Source organism: Sycon ciliatum, chromosome 13 (assembly GCF_964019385.1).
Source record: "Sycon ciliatum chromosome 13, ocSycCili1.1, whole genome shotgun sequence".
In the NCBI taxonomy this organism is placed as follows: Eukaryota; Metazoa; Porifera; class Calcarea; order Leucosolenida; family Sycettidae; genus Sycon; species Sycon ciliatum.
The window spans coordinates 4,995,090-5,013,469 of NC_088655.1; the positions used below are offsets into that span (position 1 = coordinate 4,995,090).

Genomic DNA, 18,380 nt, shown 5'->3' on the forward strand with positions numbered 1-18,380 from the left:
GCAACTTGCGGTACGGGGGAGTGCCGGCCATCGGAGGGAGAGGCTACGGAGAGAAATGCGTAGACACGGCCGAAGCGGAATGTTGGCAGAGCCAAGTATGTACGAGAGAGGATTCAGCGTCGGCCGGGTAGACACTGCCAGAGCAGAATGTTGGTGGAGCCAAGCTTCTACAAGATTCTGCGGCCGAGGGACGGCGCTCAGTAGCCGGAAATGAGCGTGGGCAACACCCCATTAACCCTTTCACTGCTGGCCTAGTTTCATCAGGTTATTTCCTTTAACATGCCTAAATATCCATGGAGCAATACATCTTCGGCCAGCATTTTAAGGTTATGCTAACTGTCTGGTCTCAGAAGTCCATTATGGCAGGGCATCATTTTTAGGCAAAATCCGAAGATTATGCCAGAAATTATGCCAGCATGATCTGCCAAGGGCTACCTGTGGCTCTTTAAACAAGGGTTAACATCCCATTGCACACACAATATTGAAGACAAGGTTTAGGCTAGACTGGGATTCACGGAGGGAAATGGGGTTAGGCTTACACCCAGGTCACCACATGGTAGGACGAATGTGGAGGGGGCCGCTAACAAGGTTAGGCTTACACCGCACTTCCACATGGTAGGACAGATGTGGAAGTAGGCTGCTAACGGGGTTACGCTTACACCCGGACATCTGCATGGTAGGACGAATGCAGAGGGGCTGGTAACCTAGAGTTGCGTGTCAGCTCAAAGGCTTACGGGGTGCTTTGCAGCCACCCACTCCATGTGGATGCCACCCAAAAATGAAATTGCTGGGGGAGGCGTAAGCCCCAATCTAGCTGACCTTAACATGGAAACTACATGAAAGTGTACAGCGATGTTCAAGGACATAATTTTGAGTCTACAGCAGTTAGTTTCAAGAGGGCAGGTACCATTAACTATGCAGGGAGCAGCACGGGAGAGCACGAGCACTCGTACAGAGAGGAGTGGTAGGAGGGCAGTGCAGACGCTCCTGCTGCCAGCAGTGCTTATGGGAGTAGTGTGGTCACCACGACATATAGCGAGTAGTGTTAGGGGGAAGTGCTGTCACTCATACAGCAGATAGTGTGAAGAGGGCAGTGCCGTCACTCAGGCAGCTGATAGTGCTAGGAAGGCGGTGCATGTACTCACACTGTCACCAGTGCCTTCGCGATTGGCTCCATGTCCGATTCTGACAGACGGATGTATCAGAGGTCAGCGTTGCTCTGCCATCGGCCGGCCCTTTGGATGACGTAAGGTGGCAGGCCATTCCTTCCGGTGGCAGTGGCTGCACCGATACGCAGGCTATGGTTGGAGATCTTCTGGCCAGGGGGAGCTCGGCGAAGTAAGTCGTTCATGTCCGAGGGGCGAAGCGGCTGGCGAGACTGGTAGCGGAAATACGCTCCCGCCACTTGGGGGCGCAGCTGTGCGTACTTCCCTAATGCGGCTACCGGGCAGGTGTTATTGTTGGTGGCGCCGACCGTCCTCTCTCCTCTCCCAGTTGCATTGTTTTGGAGAATGAGACAGCCAGCCTCACTGCGTTCTCCCGGATGCAGACGCGTTCCCGCGTCAACATCTTCTGCGGGTCGGTAGAGGCGTACTCACTGACTAGCAGGAACGCGTAGTAGGTGAGTGTGATAGTGCTCCAGAGCATGGCTTGGTCGGCCGGTGATAGACCGGAGTGCGACAGGAAGCCCTGGATTGCACGGAGGTGTTGCAGCGGGACAGCACGGCGTTCCTGCACCTGGCTGCTCGTGCACTGGTTGCGGGCGATACCCTGGAGCAGCAAGTCCAGTCGCCCGTCCTGGAACGGGGACAACGACAGGATGTTGACGATTTTGTAATGCCAGAGGACATGGAGGTAGACCTTGATAGTTGCCAGCCGGCACTTGGATGACATGTATGGTAAAGTCTTGTATAAAAGCTGCGGCTTCTATGACCTTCTTCGTGAAATTTTGCAGGCTTCTATGTCAGACAGGCTTCTATACAAGACAGGTATTTCTATGTATGTCAACACTAAAACCAGGCTTATGTGTGATTTGATGGGCCCAAAATCGCGGCTTCTATTCGAGAGCGGCTTCTATTCAAGTGCGGCTTTTATACAAGACTTTACGGTACGCTAGGAAATCCAGTAGGTGGGTGGCCTGAATGGGTTATGGCGCGACACGGTGAAGGCTGGCATAATCTCTCGTATGCTGTCACGCCGGCAGCATACGACCGGGCGGTACTTGTTGCCACTCCCGCAAGGATAAGGCCCATGGTGTGGTCAGTGGTCATATCAGCTGCCGGGCTTCTAGCGACATGGAGACGCCTGGGGATGTAGCTTCCGGAAGCTGTCGACCTACAGCCGGGACAAACAGTCAGCAAGGACGTTGTCAACACCACGTATGTGTGGTGAAAACACAACCATGTTATGCTTGGCAGCCGCTAACAACGCAATCCTGACAAGTGTCATGATCTCTGGGCACCTAGACATTCCTGTGCGCCAGATTGGCAAGACCGCTTCGTTGTCACATTGAACTAATAGTCGACGCTTGCACAGTCGTTTGCCTAGCGTCACACAGATAAGGGCCATTCTATGGACAGATCCTTGTGGAGTGCCTCCCACTGGCCATACGCCCATTCTTTGTCACAGACCAAGCCATAGCCATGGTCAGAAGCATGCGTAAACAGCTGCATCTCGGTGTGTTTGCACCAGGATGGGTCTAGCAGTAGTGACCGGCCGTTCCATGACTCAATGCAAGCGTGCCACCGGGATTATATCGTTTGGAGCCTCTTGGCTCAGGCGCTGGGTCCTGTCAAGAGACGTGTACTGGCTGGCAGAAAGTGCGCCCGGGCAGTACTATTTTGGCGGCAAATGACAAAGAGCCTGCCAACGAGAGCAATTCCTGTTTGGTGCGCTGTACTAGGTGTACCCAGGTGTCAAGGGTGCCCTTTAGTTCCAACAGCTTTGAGGCTGGCAGCCGCATCTCCCATGCCTGGGAATCTAACTCTATGCCCAAAAATGTGACAATTGTGGACGGCGGGCACACCTTGTCAGGGCAGTTGGCTAACGGGACTTGCAGGTGGTCCATGACTGCGAGTAATGTGTAAAATTGCCGACAAACATAGTTTGGCGGTTGTGGAGGTTGAACTGTGAGGAAATCATCGAGGTACTGCAGCAGGTCATGCACATAGAATCTATTCGTGGCTACCCAGCAAAGGGCATCGGCGAGCCTGTTCAACAAAAATGGAGAGGACATGTCATGCATAAGGGAGTTAACGAATGCGCGGTCAGGGTGCCTAGCCAGAGCCGACTCAAGCCGATCCAGGTGAACGGGCGTCTAGTGCGACTGTTGGCGCAACGGAACGCCTGCCGGCTGGTTGCCCTGTGCGACACTCCCATGCGCCGTGTCCGGAGACGTTGCAGGTGCTGCATTGGCGAGCGTACAAACAGGGGTTTCGACAACACAAGCCCCGGTTGTAGAGTCGATACCGCTCGGTTGATGAGCGTGCGGCGCCGGGGGCTGCCGCGGAGCTGGGCCGAAAGGGCCGCACAGCACGGGCATCGAACACGGTAGTATACAGTGTGTGTGGTGTTGTGTCCAAATGACGTGACGGATGGGACTCGATGCTGTGGCGGAAGGTGCAGTCATACTCCGCAACTGCGGAAAACGTGTATTTTTTGTTGGCGTTCAGAATATGGTGCTGATACGCCAACAGTTCTACTGCTCTCCCCGGATGCGCATCTAGATAGACGGCTGCGAATATCGTACATGCTTCAAGCCAATTTTCGATGTCCGAAATGGGCCGGGACATGCGTGGCTGGGAGGACAGCGTGAATTTTCCGGGTGCCTCCTCGCCCAACACCAGAGCGTGGGGGCTTGGCACGTCCGTGGCGGTCAGTGGCAACAGTTGTTGTAAGTCAACAAAATGGTGCGTTATGATTTTGTCGATCACGCTCTGGGGTGCGCTTGATTTTTACAGGCCCTTCATCATGCAGCACGGCGCAGAAAACACTAGACGAATGCAAAGTGGACGTACCTAGGGCTGAGGTTGCTGTTTGCGCTGCACCTTCCAGACGGTCCAGTCGGTCCATAAACGGTTTCATGGCGGTCGCGATGGCGGCGGACACGGGAGCGACAGGTAAAGTAGGTTCGTGGGTGTCCCTGTCCTCGACATTTTGTCGCGCAGCCACTGCGGGGGTCTCAGAGACCTCCGCGTGGGGTCCGAATTCGGATTGCATCAATTCGGATTGCATCAACCGCATCAACCGGGAAAGCAGCTCAACGACAGCGCTACGGGTAGATGTGGAATGCAGTGTGAAGTAGCTACGGGTAAATGTGGAGTGCTATGTGCAGTAAACGCAGGCGGCCACGCGCTGAGAGAGCGTTACGTGCGTGTTAAGTACAGTTAACACGCGCTGAGAGATCGTTAGGTGCGTGTTAACTACAGTTAATACTACGCCTCAACTGAGATTTTTAAAACTTATTGGTTGTGATTCGGCTGGAAACCCTCTAGAGGTTACCCTGCGTACGTGCCTGGAAGGTGGAGAAGATGATGTCACCATCAACCATTGTGATCAGACATGCCAATGATGCAGAGTAAGTGGTCAACATTGACCTTATGAAGCTAGACTCAGCTCCTGTATTACCAGACACTGCGGATGTCCACAGCGCTCAGCCGAGCCCTGCCGAGAGTGACAGTGAGAGTGACACTAGTGATAGTGGAGCCTGGGGCCTGAAATTTGACGGCGGAGGCAGTGACTCAGTACCAATGCGATATTGTTCTGGAGTATTGGCGTCTGGAGGCAGAGTTGTAATAGATTGACTAAGTAACTGTCGACGCCACCTCATCTATTTATCTCTCTCTCTATCTCTCTCTCTCTATCTCTCTGTCTATTCCTTTCTTTATATCAAGCACATTTACTGTTGATCACTACGTACCAATTATTGTTAGGCTTTGTAGTATTAATTCGCGCTGTGGTCGTGACGTTCTTCCTTTTTCCAGTATTATTGTGCGTGCACATGATGATGTAGGTCGCCATTGTGTCCGTGTCATGTTGGTTCGCAAGCCTTTATCCTTTTTCTCTAGCTCTTTTAGTTTTATATATAGAGACCGAGTTTTCCGCATCCGTAAGAACGCCACCACCCTTCAAGGATCAAGGCACAGATGCAGCTGCGAAGATGCAGATGCATATGCAAACCGTGAATTTTTGAATTTTTTAAAATTTTTATTTCTTCTTGTGCAAAACCAAGTAACTAGCCCAATGTCGAGTGGGCAGTGAGTGTTGCATGTTGGCCAGTGTAGACAGGGTAGTTGACAACAACACCAACCATAATGACATTGCTCTTGTATGTGCATGACTGCTTACTTTCACTTTCTTTTTTGTAGTGCGATCCATGCAACGTCAACATATTTGTTTGCTTCTAGACCAGGCAGGCACAGTGGGTTGGTCAAAGACCATGATTGAGATACGAGAGGTACCTGGTTCAAGTCCTGCCTGGGAGCGTTTTTTCCAGCCGTGCTGCTACCCACAGTCAACTGGGAACTTGTGGCCAGGCACAAGGGGTACATGGATGCAGCTAATAGGGTCGTTCTCGGCACTTGTGCCAGTGGTTGTGAGACTTATCCACTCACCCCCACCGTTAGGCGCTGCATCTGCCGCTAGGGTTTATCGGGTGTTAGCGGCCGTCGTGAGTTCCCTTCTGGAACGGATACGATAATTTCCTTTTTTTTCATGCTCCATTTCTCTAATAAAATCGTCTTCCATATGGTAGATTGGGAAGTTTAGCTCTGCTCTTTCTAACCGGCATTGGCTTCACTTGTTCCCGCTCATTACAAGTCAGCTATAGCTCCTCATTAGCCAGCTGCTGTCCATTGCTTGGTATTTCACTTTACAACTATTGTAAGTGTATTGCAGGTATTCCCGAGCTAGTTCCAGGCAGCAGTGTGGCGTTGCATTCAAGCTTGTTGAACATTTGCATGGCAATACAAGTTACTCAAAGCAGCACACTAATTCCCCAAAAGGTCGTTTTTGCCTGTGATAAACTCGAAGGCATTAGGGATAGGGTAAGAACTTACTACCTCCGCTAAGCTTCGTTGCGTTTTTAGTGTTCTTGTCATGATATTTTCTGTGGGTATTAGACATACATGTTAGTGATCTATCCCCTACGTAGGGTAGCCGAGTTGTCGTCCATTGTTCTGACAGGTTTTTGAACCTCCGAAAAGCGTGGAGTCCTTTGAAAAATCGGCGAAGCAGAACCGTTTCTCGACAGGATGTCACCAGAACACAACCCCAGGCGTGCACGCATGACACCAAAGTGCGAAAGTGAGAAACAGTTTGAAAGACGCTGGCTCGAAGAAGTATCCAGGAGCCTGCCAGCGCTCAGGCACTGCTGTACTAGCACGAGTCGATGGTGTGCATCCGCACACAACCAAAATCAATGCATTTTTGTTTGCAGCGCAGGGGAAATCAAAAATGTTCGACATTCATGTTGTCATGCAATCGGCGCAAAATCCTGATCTCAACGTCGACGATTTGGCGTTCTTCCACAGCCTGTAGATAGCCGTGTTACTCGTGGCGAAGGAAACCTAAAAGGAGCTTCTGCAGGGTGTGGAAACGTTCTGGCACGACTACACCCCTGCAAAGATGGGGAGCGTTTGTTTGGGTCTGTATGGCTCCTTCCATGGCGTTCCGGAGAGTGGCCACAACTACCAGCGCCACCGTGGAGGTCGTCAAGCTCACAGTTCGAGCGAAGAACTTGGCGATCTCCACGATCAAATTGTGTCTTGGCAATTTGTAAATGCTGCGGTACAAAAGCTGGCAGCGCTGGAGGCAAAAGTCAGTGAGGATCCAGACTCGATGTCATCAGTGAGTCGTCATCAGATTCAGACGAAGAGTGAAGCTGGACGGCTTAGAAACGAGCTGTGTGTCATCTGTAATTATATATCTTTCATATGCTGCCGTTTTCCACTTTGCAAAGCGTGTTTGTAGCCATAGAATGATTTGGACTGAACTGTAAAAACGCAACGAAGTTTTGCTTAACGTAGGAAGCAATATAAAAGAAGACTCCAAAATACGCCCAATCCTCTGCTGCCAACGACAGGCAATTCAAAAGCACAGCATGGATGCCTGCAATGAACAAAAAACTGGTGACACATTGGCATACCGGAGTGTTCTCCCCATGTGGGTTGGTAAATTGGTTTTGTTCAGGACAAGAAAGTACGCCACTGGAAATTGAACCAACCAAGTTCGGATGTGACTTCTTCATGCAGATTTACACAAACCACCATTATTGTACGAGTTACGCACAAAGACATGACTGATTGTGCTGTTCAACTATCTTACCTGCCACTGGAAGTGTAACATTGTGCAGGTGTAAAAAATACCAAAGAATTCCAATCTAGTAGCCGGTTGCTTTACAGAACCAAAATTGTGTTCATTGCGATTTCACATGAAAACATACACCAAATCTCACCAAGACACTGGACTTATAAGTATTTTTGAGGTGACCCAAGGAACTCAATAGTGTTGTCTAGGCTGTTGAAGATAGTGAACACTGTTGTTCTCATTGGAAAATGTTTTCCAATTGTGCATGTATTATTGTGCGTACAACAGATGAACATGAGACCTGGTAAACATCCACCGGACCTCACTATGTACACCCATATAATCTGTCTTTTCTGTTCATACACTAACAAGGATGCACCAGGGATATCCTGACTTACATTATCCTTTGGGTCCAACGAATGTCCAGAATTAAGTAGATGTTCTGCTGCGGAAACATGACCATTCCATGCTGCATAGTGTAATGGTGTTCTACCATACTAGAAGTAGCATTGTTAATGAATACAAACCAAGTACACACAAACACACATAAACATACACAAATACACACATACACATGACGATTCACAAACACATAAAAATACGCATATGCATGAACACACACACACACACACACACACACACACACACACACACACATACACATGCACACATAGACACACACACACACACAAATACATACACACACAACCATGCATGCACAAAAACACACACACAGGAACAAACAAACACAGTTAATGAGTAAAGGTAGCATCGGCAATAACATAGGGAGTTCTGGATCATTATCAATTTAGATTTCTTTGGGAATTGATGAACAATTAACTTGGAGACAAGAATACAATTTTCACTAGTATACTTTCATCCCTGATCATTAGGTGGATAAAGGCAAAATCTAATGAACATGGCATGGCGCATGTTGTGTGTAAGTGTGTGTGCTCGTGCATGTCCAGGAATGTTGAGCCCACACACGCAGGCGTACACACGTGTGTGCACGCATGAGAGCATTGTTGTTGTACATAACTAGTCCATCACATTTACATAATAGTGGAGTTCAGTAGGATATTGACGTTTTGTTTGAGACAATTTGTCTTTGGTTAGCTTCCCCTTTCTATGTATATTACATAAACTTGAGACTCCCAAGTTGGGTGGTCAGTTGTTTTGCGTCGTCGAGTTGTAGTAAGGCCGGTATGTCCAAGAGTCTTACTATTTTCGCCATCATCCAGTAACTTTAGGCATTTTTGTTGCCGTGGCGCATAGCTCGTGCTCTTCTTCGTTGTGCTTTCCTTTGCACCTTGGAGAATTGTTAGAGCTAGGAGTCAGGTCGCCGAATGTCTCAGTAAACCTTGTCAGTTTTGTGCCAATTTGTCGCGCTCACTGACTGGATAAGATCTGGTTACGTTAGTGGACAGTTTGTCAGAACTCGTAACATTTTGTCCTTCTTCTTTTCACAATAATACATTATAATTCATTGTTCTTGCTCTCATTTGCTCGTGCCGCTATATCACCTTGGTGATGCGGAAGGAGACAACGTACGGGAGAAGGTACGTCACGATATGAAGAGAAGGCACAGAAGTATACTCCCAAAAAATATTTAACTGCTTAATTCTTCTTTCTGCTCATACAAAACGAGAAAGCATCAGGGATAATCTGACTTACATCATCCTTTGGTTCCAACGAATGTCCAGAATTAAGTAGACAATCTGCTACGGAAACATGACCTTCCCCTGCTGCAACATGTAATGGTGTGAAACCATGCTGGAAGTAGCAGCAACAACAAAGAAAAACCATGTCCACATATACCCACGAGCATATACATGTTGATGCACACGCACACATGAACGCACACACATACTCATGCATGAACGCACACACACACACACACAAACACACACACACACACACACACACACACAAACACACACATCCAAAAACACACGCATAAATACATACACACACCTCAGACCCCAGACCTCAGACCTGCCCAACACAGAAGCAATGATAGCGAACAGCTACGTTAGACACAGCAACTAGTGCTGGGATTACACACACAAACACACACACACACACACACACACACACACACACACACACATACACACACACACACACACACACACACACACCTTGACCTTGACCTTGATCTTGCCCATTGCGTATGCAATGATAGCGAATGTCGTAAAGTTCAAGTGAGAACGCGAGCGCAGAACTTGGCATGTCGTTTCAGGTCTCCTGGTCGACGAAACGGGCGACCACAGACACAGAGAAGAGGATCAGGAGCGGGCTGTGGCGGCGGAGTGCTACTCGCAACTCGTCTCCAGCCGGGACGATCTTGGCAACTCTCAAGCCAGGTGGTCATGCCGAGGTCCGCAAGGTCATTCGACATCACATCTTGCCACCTCTTCTTCGGGCCGTGACGAGGACGGGGGGCAGGCAGCTCGCCGAACACCAATTGCGCGCGCACACACACACGCACACGCACATCTACTACAACACACAGCAATTTGCGGTACTGGGGAGTACCGGCCATCAGAGTGAGAGGCTACGGAGAGAAATGCGTAGACATGGCCGAAGCAGAATGTTGGCGGAGCCAAGTTTCTACGAGAGAGGATTCAGAGTCGGCCTGGTAGACACTGCCGGAGCAGAATGTTGGCGGAGCCAAGTTTCTACAAAAGTCTGAGTCCGAGGGACGACCCTGAGTAGCTGGAAATGAACGTGGCCAACACCTCATTTATTCACTTTATCAAAGTGAATTAGTGATGAGAAAAGGGAGGTGGGATGGTTTAAAAACACTACAAGCAAACAAGAATGATTCAAACACAGAACGGATCGAAATATATATGTAGGACTCAGTGAGCAGTCACGTCTCGATGACCGATCACGATCCCCGTGACCAATCAAACAGTCACAAATCCCCGAAGAGCAGTCATAAAGTCACACACCAGTTTGAATCCCGATGACCAGTCAGAAACGGCCGCGACTTTCTCTGTGAACGGTCACAGGATCCACGTCAAAATATTACGACTCAACTGTAGGCATTCACGCGTTCAGCATACTTTTTTCCTTCACAGGTTTCAGAAGTGAGCAAGAAAGATTTCGATCAACTCTCGATCTCCGCGTAGTTTACTTGTAGCTCGAGTGTGTGTGGGCTCCTCTCCAAAACGAAGGGTGGTCGAAAATCTTGCAGGCTTCAGATAGAATCTCTTTTGAGAGGACGTTCTGGCTAGTAGGTTGTGCTATTCATCATATTTGAAGAACAAACTTCGTCGTTCAGAAAAGCTATTCCGGAATATTTTCAGTCATGTAATTTTTGCATGCCGATCTTGCTAGAGCAGAGACTGACTTCAACTGAACCAGCATGCAAGCAGCACTCGATTTGTGTTTTTGGAGAGGATAGGTGACAAGATTACGGAGTCAGAAGTGGACATCGTCGACGATGCAGAGACGAAAATATAATGAAGATGGAAATGAAAATATGTTCATTTCCAAGAAGGTACTGAGTACATCAAGCACCTTCGTGTGTGTAGCTCTGTCTTTCTTGTGGAAGACTCCACAGAAAAACAATGTCCAGCTTGTTGAAACTGAAACTGCCTCTCAGTTGAAGTCGTTCAGGAAGACATCTATTCAAGACATCATTGATCCATTCTCAAGAACCATCGTAAGAAATTAAATCAAGTCATGTTTATCGATAAGAATGGCGAACTAGACCAGAGAAGTGTGAGTGTCTTGTTTTGACTGCAGGAAACTGTATTTCAATATTCTGGCTCAACGTAGTGCTTACGCAGTTTACTGCTTCGAACACATCTTCATTTCTACTCCCAAAATAACTCTGTAAAATTTATTGATGCAACATTAATCATCATGCATCATGGTCTTTCTCGTTGTGCTGCTATAACGTGTGTAAGTACATGCATACGAGTACTGTGTACCGTTTACTTTCTCCTTGTCAGTGTTTTTGGGCGATCCTCCACACCTTCATTTGTCTTCCAATTATTAATTTTATAGAAATATTCACTCACTTCAACTTCTTTTGATTGCTGGTGCGAATGTAGCCCGCGATGCCTGCTTGTTAGTGAGAGTGCACCAGACATGTATCGATATGTATGTCTGACGACATGTTCTTGAACTGGCATGCTGCTTTGCTTAGATAAGGTTTAGAATTGGGTGCTCAAAGGCCTGGAGGAATTAATCATGTTTGCGGTCAGTATCACCAAGAGTACGGTTCTTCCGTCTACGCATCTCTTCTTGGCTTGTGGATTGGTTGAAAAGAGATAAAATAATAATACAGAAAGAAGTACTTGTGTCCAAGTGTCGTCATGAAAACAAGTTCTACCTCCGTAACTTTGTCCGCAAGGTCACGTGAATCTAGCTGGTAGTCCCGCTGCCTATTTGTGTGTGTGTGTGTGTGTGTGTGTGTGTGTGTGTGTGTGTGTGTGTGTGTGTGTGTGTGTGTGAGTAAGTGTGCGCGCGCATGTGTGTGTGTGTGTGTGTGCATGCGTGAGAAAGAGAGTGTGTGTGTGTGTGTGTGTGAGAGAGAGAGAGAGAATGTGTGTGTGTGTGTGTGTGTGTTTGTGTGTGCGTGCGTGGATGTGTGTGTGTGTGTGTGTGGATGTGTGTGTGTGTGTGTGTGTGTGTGTGTGTGTGTGTGTGTGTGTGTGTGTGTGTGTGTGTGTGTGTGTGTGTGTGTGTGTGTGGATGTTTGTGTGTATGTGTGTGTGGATGTGTGTGTGTGTGTCTCAAACTCTCTCTTCTACTCTCCCCCTGTCTCGGGGGCGGCGTGGCCAAGCATTTGGCAGCTGTACACCAGGCCAGTTGTGTGTGTGTGTGTGTGTGTTTCAAACTCTCTCTTCTACTCTCCCCCTGTCTCGGGGGCGGCGTGGCTAAGCATTTGGCAGCTGTACACCAGGCCAGGTGTGTGTGTGTGTGTGTGTGTGTGTGTGTGTGTGTGTGTGTGTGTGTGTGTGTGTGTGTGATGTAGAGAATGAATGACATATGTGCGTGTGTGTGTGAGAGAGAGATTTAGAGAATGAGTGTGTGTGTGTGTGTGTGTGTGTGTGTGTGTGTGTGTGTGTGTGTGTGTGCGCGCGCGCGCGCGCGTGTGTGAGTGTATGTGAGAAAAGGGAGAGAGTGTGGGTGTATGTGTGTGTAATGGTGTGGGCATGTGTGGTCCCCAGCTCTATTCTATGTCATTCACGCTGGAACTGCTGCTGCATAGCCCCAAGTCTGAGGACTTGGCAACTTCACGCCTGCACCTGACTCTTGCACTATAATACCCGTCGCCTATGATACCCCTCAGAATTTCCCACCTAACCCCTTGCTCCCCCTTATGTTCAGGCTGCCCGTTTAGGAGCCATCAGTTGCCTGACGATCGTAGTAATCCGTGAAACTCAGAGTTGTGACAAAGCCTCCAATCTCTCTTGTAATACAGATATACCTATATTCTGCCTGTGACTACTCACAGAGAAAGAGTGGTCACAACTGTACATTGCACATGGAATTATAGTGGTCACAACTGTATTCTGCGACCGCTCATAGGGAATTATAGTTTCCACAACAAATCCTGCAGTACGAAGCACCCCGCGAGCAGTCACGAACTGTGTACTTTACACATGTACATGTATGGTGATTTGTGACTGGTCATGGGGCATTGTGACTGGTAAACTAATTTGTGACTGGTCATGGGGGGTTTGTGACTGTTTGACTGGTCACGGGGACCGTGATTGGTCACGGGGCCTTGACTGGTCACTGAGTCCTACATATAGCCAGGCAAACTCTGGCAAGACACGTCGAGTGCGACGTCAACCTGATTTTGCATGTCGCCCACGTTGCGCGCCACATACAAATGCCATGATGACGCCGACGTGGTGAGCTGCCAAGTATCTACCTCGCAATCCGGCATTTTCAGCATCACTTGGAGGGCCGTTCATTCCATATCCTGACAGACCACAAGCAGCTGACATTTGCTATTAATCTGTCCTCTTCACGTCATTCACGTGAGTTCTCGTGAGTTTCGTCAACTGTTGTACATTGCCGAGTTTGCGACCGACACTCGCTACATGATTAGCTAGGAGAATACTGTCGCTGATGCTCTATCCCGCCCTGACGTTGATGCTGTTAGCCAATCGCACGCTGTTGATTTCACCGCTTTTGCCACTGCCCAAGAGACTGATGCTTAGTTGGCTACCTACATGTCGAAGCCCGACTCACCACTCAAGCTCCAGCGCCTTCCAGTGCCCGGCAGTCCCTCTCTGCTTATCTGTGACGTGTCTACTGGTGTAGCTCGCCCATTTGTGCCGCATAAATTTCGCCATGATATATGTCTGTCTATCCACAGTTTCGAGAGACAACTCACCAGCTATTATCAATGAAGTAATAATTTTCACCTTTCTGTAGCGCATCCTATCGATCACAGCTTTTCTGCTCTGCAGCATTGTTCCTCAAGATTCTGAGCTTTCTGTTTGTCTTTTTCTTTATCATCATCCTGAATGGCACAAGTGAAGTAGGCATTCCCGCTTGCATGGCGATAGTGCGTATAATAATATTAAAAAAATGAATAAAAAAATCACGGTTCGCGTGAGACTCGGCTGGAAGCCGGGTTTTCCGCATCCGTAGGAACGCCACCACCCTTCAAGGAACAATGCGCAGATGCAGCTCCTAAAGCGGTGGGAGGTGAGTAGATCAGCTCACCAGCAAGTGCTCAAAGACCGAAAATCCCATTCACTGCATCCATGTTTTCCTCGTGCCAGGCCACGAGTTCCCAATTAACTGTGGGTCGCAGCACGGCTGGAAAAAATCCTTCCGCTTCCAAGCAGGCAGGCATAGTGGGATGGTCTAAGACCATGATTGAGAAACAGAGGGTACCAGGTTCAAATAATATTAAATAATAATAATAATAATAATCCACAGTCTCCGTCATCCTGGTGTTCGTGCTACCCGGTTTTGCTCGCTTTGTTTAGCCATCTATGCAGAAGGATGTTGCCACTTGGACCAAGGCCTGCGACTCGTGCCAGCGAACTAAGGTCCAGCGTCATACCCACTCTGCTATTGGTAGCTTTCCTGTGCCGGCTCAGCGTTTTGATTCCATCCACATCGATGTCGTTGGTCCTCTTCCTTCATGCAACGGAAATCGTTATCTCTTGACATGCATTGATCGATTCACCCGGTGGCCTGAGGCGTTTTCAATCCCCGATGCCACTGCATCCACTGTTGCGTCTGCCTTAGCTTCAGGCTGGATTGCCCGGTTTGGTGTACCTTGTTCTCTTGTCACAGATCGTGGTGCTCATTTTCAGTCGGCCCTCTGGAACAGTTTGATGAAGCTACTGGGATACCAGCGTAAGCGCAATACCGCCTACCATCCCCAGTGCAATGGTTTAATTGAGCGATTCCATCGGCATGTCAAGTCATCACTCCGGACTCTCTCTCTGACTCAACTCACTGGCTAGAAGCGCTACCGCTTATTCTGCTCAGTATCCAGACATCGACAAAGCCTGATAGCAACTGTTCAACGTCAGAACTGGTCTACGGTACAACGCTGCGCCTTCCTGGTGAATTCTTCCCATCTAGTTCCCTGACTCCTGCCAGCTACCGCAGTGATTACGCATCTCATCTGTCTACCTTCCTGCGGCAGATCCGTCCTCTTCCCGTCCGTACTAGCATGAATCCTGTTGTCTATCTGCCCAGCGATTTGGACACAGCCGCTGAAGTGTACTTGCGCCGTGACGCAGTTCGGCTACCACTCCAACCGCCGTATGATGGTCCTTTCCCCGTGGTCAAGCGCACTCCCAAGTACTTCACTCAGCGTATCAATGGTATGGACAAGACTGTCTCTGTTGATCGTGTTAAGCCTGCGCATTTGCTTGATTGATTTGCTGCGCTGGGCATCATCCGCTTTCCGCTACTAGTGTTTCATACTGTACTTCTTTCCTGTATTTTTTGATTTCTTATCATTCACTTGATTGTTCCCGCACTCGTTCTCTGGGTGGGAATACTGTGGCAGTACGACTCTAGACTCGGACCTTGGGCATATAATTTAATACTTATCATGAAATCGCATCAGCAACTTTAATTTCCCTTTTCTAAATTCGTCATGCATGTTTCTTATTCCTCATGCTTGTACATTTGGTTTGTGTCCTATCCTGTATCATGTTATCCTTTCACCCATTCACGACAGTCCTTCCCCTGGCTGTCGCCATGTATAGACGGTACGTGACCGCACACTACCCCCGTGCTACGCACGATTCCATGCTCTGCTGGGCATGGCCTCCCTGACTCTTCACTATAATTATCTACACTCATCTGTCTGTAAAATAAACCACTTCCTTATGTCAGTGCATGGCACAACATGGTGTCAAAAGTTAGTCAACCAGGTCTACACTTCGAGTAGAAATGGCCAAGCTCGCGCTGCCTGCAGACTTTGATTTCTCCATTCCAGATGCCTTGCCGGCTTGGAAACGCAGGTTTGTGGGATATTGCCTCGCCTCAGAGCTCAACGCGAAAGACGAGAAAGCACAAATCTCTACGTTGCTCTACTGGCTGGCCCCAGAGGCCGAAACTGTCCTCGATCAACTGGTATTTGACGCCTTTGGAGACGAGGACAAGCATGACAAGGTCATGACGAAGCTGGACGCTTACTTTACGCCAGCACTGAACGTGTTTCACCAGAGGACCATTTTCCAACAGTGCGTCTATCTTCCAGGAGAGTCCGTGGAAGAATTTGTTCGGAAACTTCACGCCGTAGCGAAATTCTGTGACTTCGGTGACCAGAAGGACAACAGAATTCGAGATCGCCTCGTGGCTCACCTTCTGGATCGTCAAGTCGCCAAGGAGCTGCAGCAGATTGAGCCCACAAAACTCACCCTCACGGATGCAGTTCTCAGGGCCAGGCAGGCCAAGAAAATCTCCGGAGACGTTGCAGCACAAGCCGCCAGGCCGCAAGTCAATGCTGCATCCCGCTTTGGAGGAAAGCAGCAAGATGCAAGGAGTCGTCTCCAGCGCAGTGACATTCCATTGAAGCCTGCATTAACGCCATCCATGCAGAGGAAGAGCGGCACTACATCTTCAACAAGTCCGTGGTGTGGCCACGCTGGTTCGCACAAGAGCAACCGTTCTGCGTGTCCTGCATCTGGTCGCAAGTGTAATTCATGCGGAAAGAAGGGCCACTTTGCCGCCGTCTGTCTTTCCACTCCAGCAACCACGCGTGGTGCCAGAGCTGTCGAAAATGAATCATTGCGTCCCCGTCGCCACTCATGGGTGTTGTGGTAGAGCTGTCATTTAACACCAGTCCTTCCCAGTCAACTGACCTGGTCAGTAAGTCGGCCTGTTTGCTCGACAAATTTGATATTCAAGATCGACACAGGTGCTGATGTATCGTGTATCATGCACTCCACTAACAGAATCTCGTACAACGCCCTGTACTCACACCATCCAGTACCAAACTCCTTGGTCCATCTGGTGCACCTCTATCCATCAAGGGTCAGTTCACTGCAGACACCATGCACAAGAGTGAACAGTTCTCTGTGGAGATCGGAAGGAACAGCACTACGAAGTCGGCCTGCTCTGGAAGTCGGCGGAGCGTCCAGCCGACAACTATGCGCAGACCATGGCAACGGCGTCGCGACTTATGGCAAGGCTCGACCGCAACGGCCGGCGGGCGCTGTATGACGACGTCCTTCTGTGCGAGTACGGTGAGCTGGGCGCGATCGAGCTTGAGCCGGACCCGTCGACGGCGGGATACTACATGCCACATCATGCAGTATTCAAGGCCGAATCCACGACGACGAAGACGCGCGTCGTTTTCAATGCGTCCGCGTCACAGGCCGGCTGCGAGTCGTTGAACGCTCTGCTGGACCCGGGCCCGTCGTTACTACCGAGCTTAGCAGGCTTGCTGATTCCGTTCCGGGAACAGCCGGTCGCCGTGCAAACCAACATCAGGAAGGCCTTCGTTATGATCGGTATGAAGGAGGCCGACCGGCGCTATCTCCGATTTCTGTGGAGCGATGCGTCAGACAAGATGCAGGTCTGGCGACTGGCGAGGGTGCCGTTCGGGGTGAATTGTTCACCGTTTCTGCTCACAGCAGTGCTGCGGACGCACCTGGAGTCCTCGCTGGAGCATGCCACGCCGACCGAGGCAGACGTCTTTGGCCGGTTGCGCGACAGTCTGTACGTCGATGACTGCATTGCCAGCGTGCAAACGAATGACGCGGCACGCCAGTTCAAGAAGATCGGCACCGCGTGCCTGGAGACAGCGGGCATGGATCTGCGGAAGTGGAAGTGCAATGTTTCGCTTGGAGATGACGAGGTACAGTCGAGCGGCAAGGTGCTCGGTCTCTGCTGGAATGGCGAAGAGGATTCGCTTCGCATTCCGGTGCCTCCAGACTGTGACGATCCGACGACAAAGCGCCAGCTGCTGCACTGCGTGGCCAGCCTGTACGACCCTCTTGGGTTCGCGTCGCCGTACGTCCTGCAGGGAAAGCTGTTCCTCAAGGAGCTATGGCAGGAGGCTGTCGCGTGGGATGACCAGGCGGCTGCAAGCATGCAGGTGTTGATCCGGCGATGGTGGAGAGAGAGGACAGCTCTGCAGCACCAGCCACTGCCGCGCTACCTCAGCTGCAGCGCCGAAGCAGTGATACATCTGTTTGTCGACGCCTCTGAGAGCGGGTTCAGCTGCTGTATCTACGCCACGTGGCCCAGAGTCAGCGAGCTGATCTTCAGCAAAGCCAAGGTTGCTCCGATGAAGCAGCAGACCCTGGCACTGATGGAACTGCAGGCAGCATTTGTCGGCAGTCGCTAGCTGCATTTCGTCGCAAGAGAGGTGCGCCTGCCTATCAAGGAGACGCACGCTTGGTTGGATTCGATGACGATGCTACAGTGGATTGCCGGCCAACCCCATCGCTGGCGAACGTACGTCGCCAACCGGGTCAGCGAAATCCAGGACGTATCCAACGGCCTCGGAATGGAGTGGCATCACTGTCCAGGCAGCGACAACCCGGCCGACCTGGCAAGTCGTGGTGCGACACTGAAGGAGCTGCATCAATCGAGCTGGCAGCATGGTCCCGCCTGGC

General features: G+C 49.9%; 2 protein-coding genes across 2 annotated transcripts in view; one reads left to right on the forward strand and one right to left on the reverse strand.

The window, feature by feature from the left end:
* Nucleotides 1-9,071, reverse strand: part of LOC135829588 (uncharacterized) — a 142,841-nt gene extending 133,770 nt beyond the window's left edge. Inside the window, exons 1-2 of the mRNA XM_065341979.1 lie at nucleotides 8,980-9,071; nucleotides 7,704-7,802 (exon numbers count right to left, since the gene is read on the reverse strand). The gene's annotated coding sequence lies outside the window, so the exon portion shown is untranslated. The remainder of the gene's footprint in view (nucleotides 1-7,703; nucleotides 7,803-8,979) is intronic.
* A 7,847-nt stretch (nucleotides 9,072-16,918) lies between these two features.
* Nucleotides 16,919-18,109, forward strand: LOC135829079 (uncharacterized). Its single transcript, XM_065341484.1, has one exon. The coding sequence runs from the start codon at nucleotides 16,919-16,921 to the stop codon at nucleotides 18,107-18,109; it is 1,191 nt and encodes a 396-aa protein (XP_065197556.1).
* The last annotated feature ends 271 nt before the right edge of the window (nucleotides 18,110-18,380 follow it).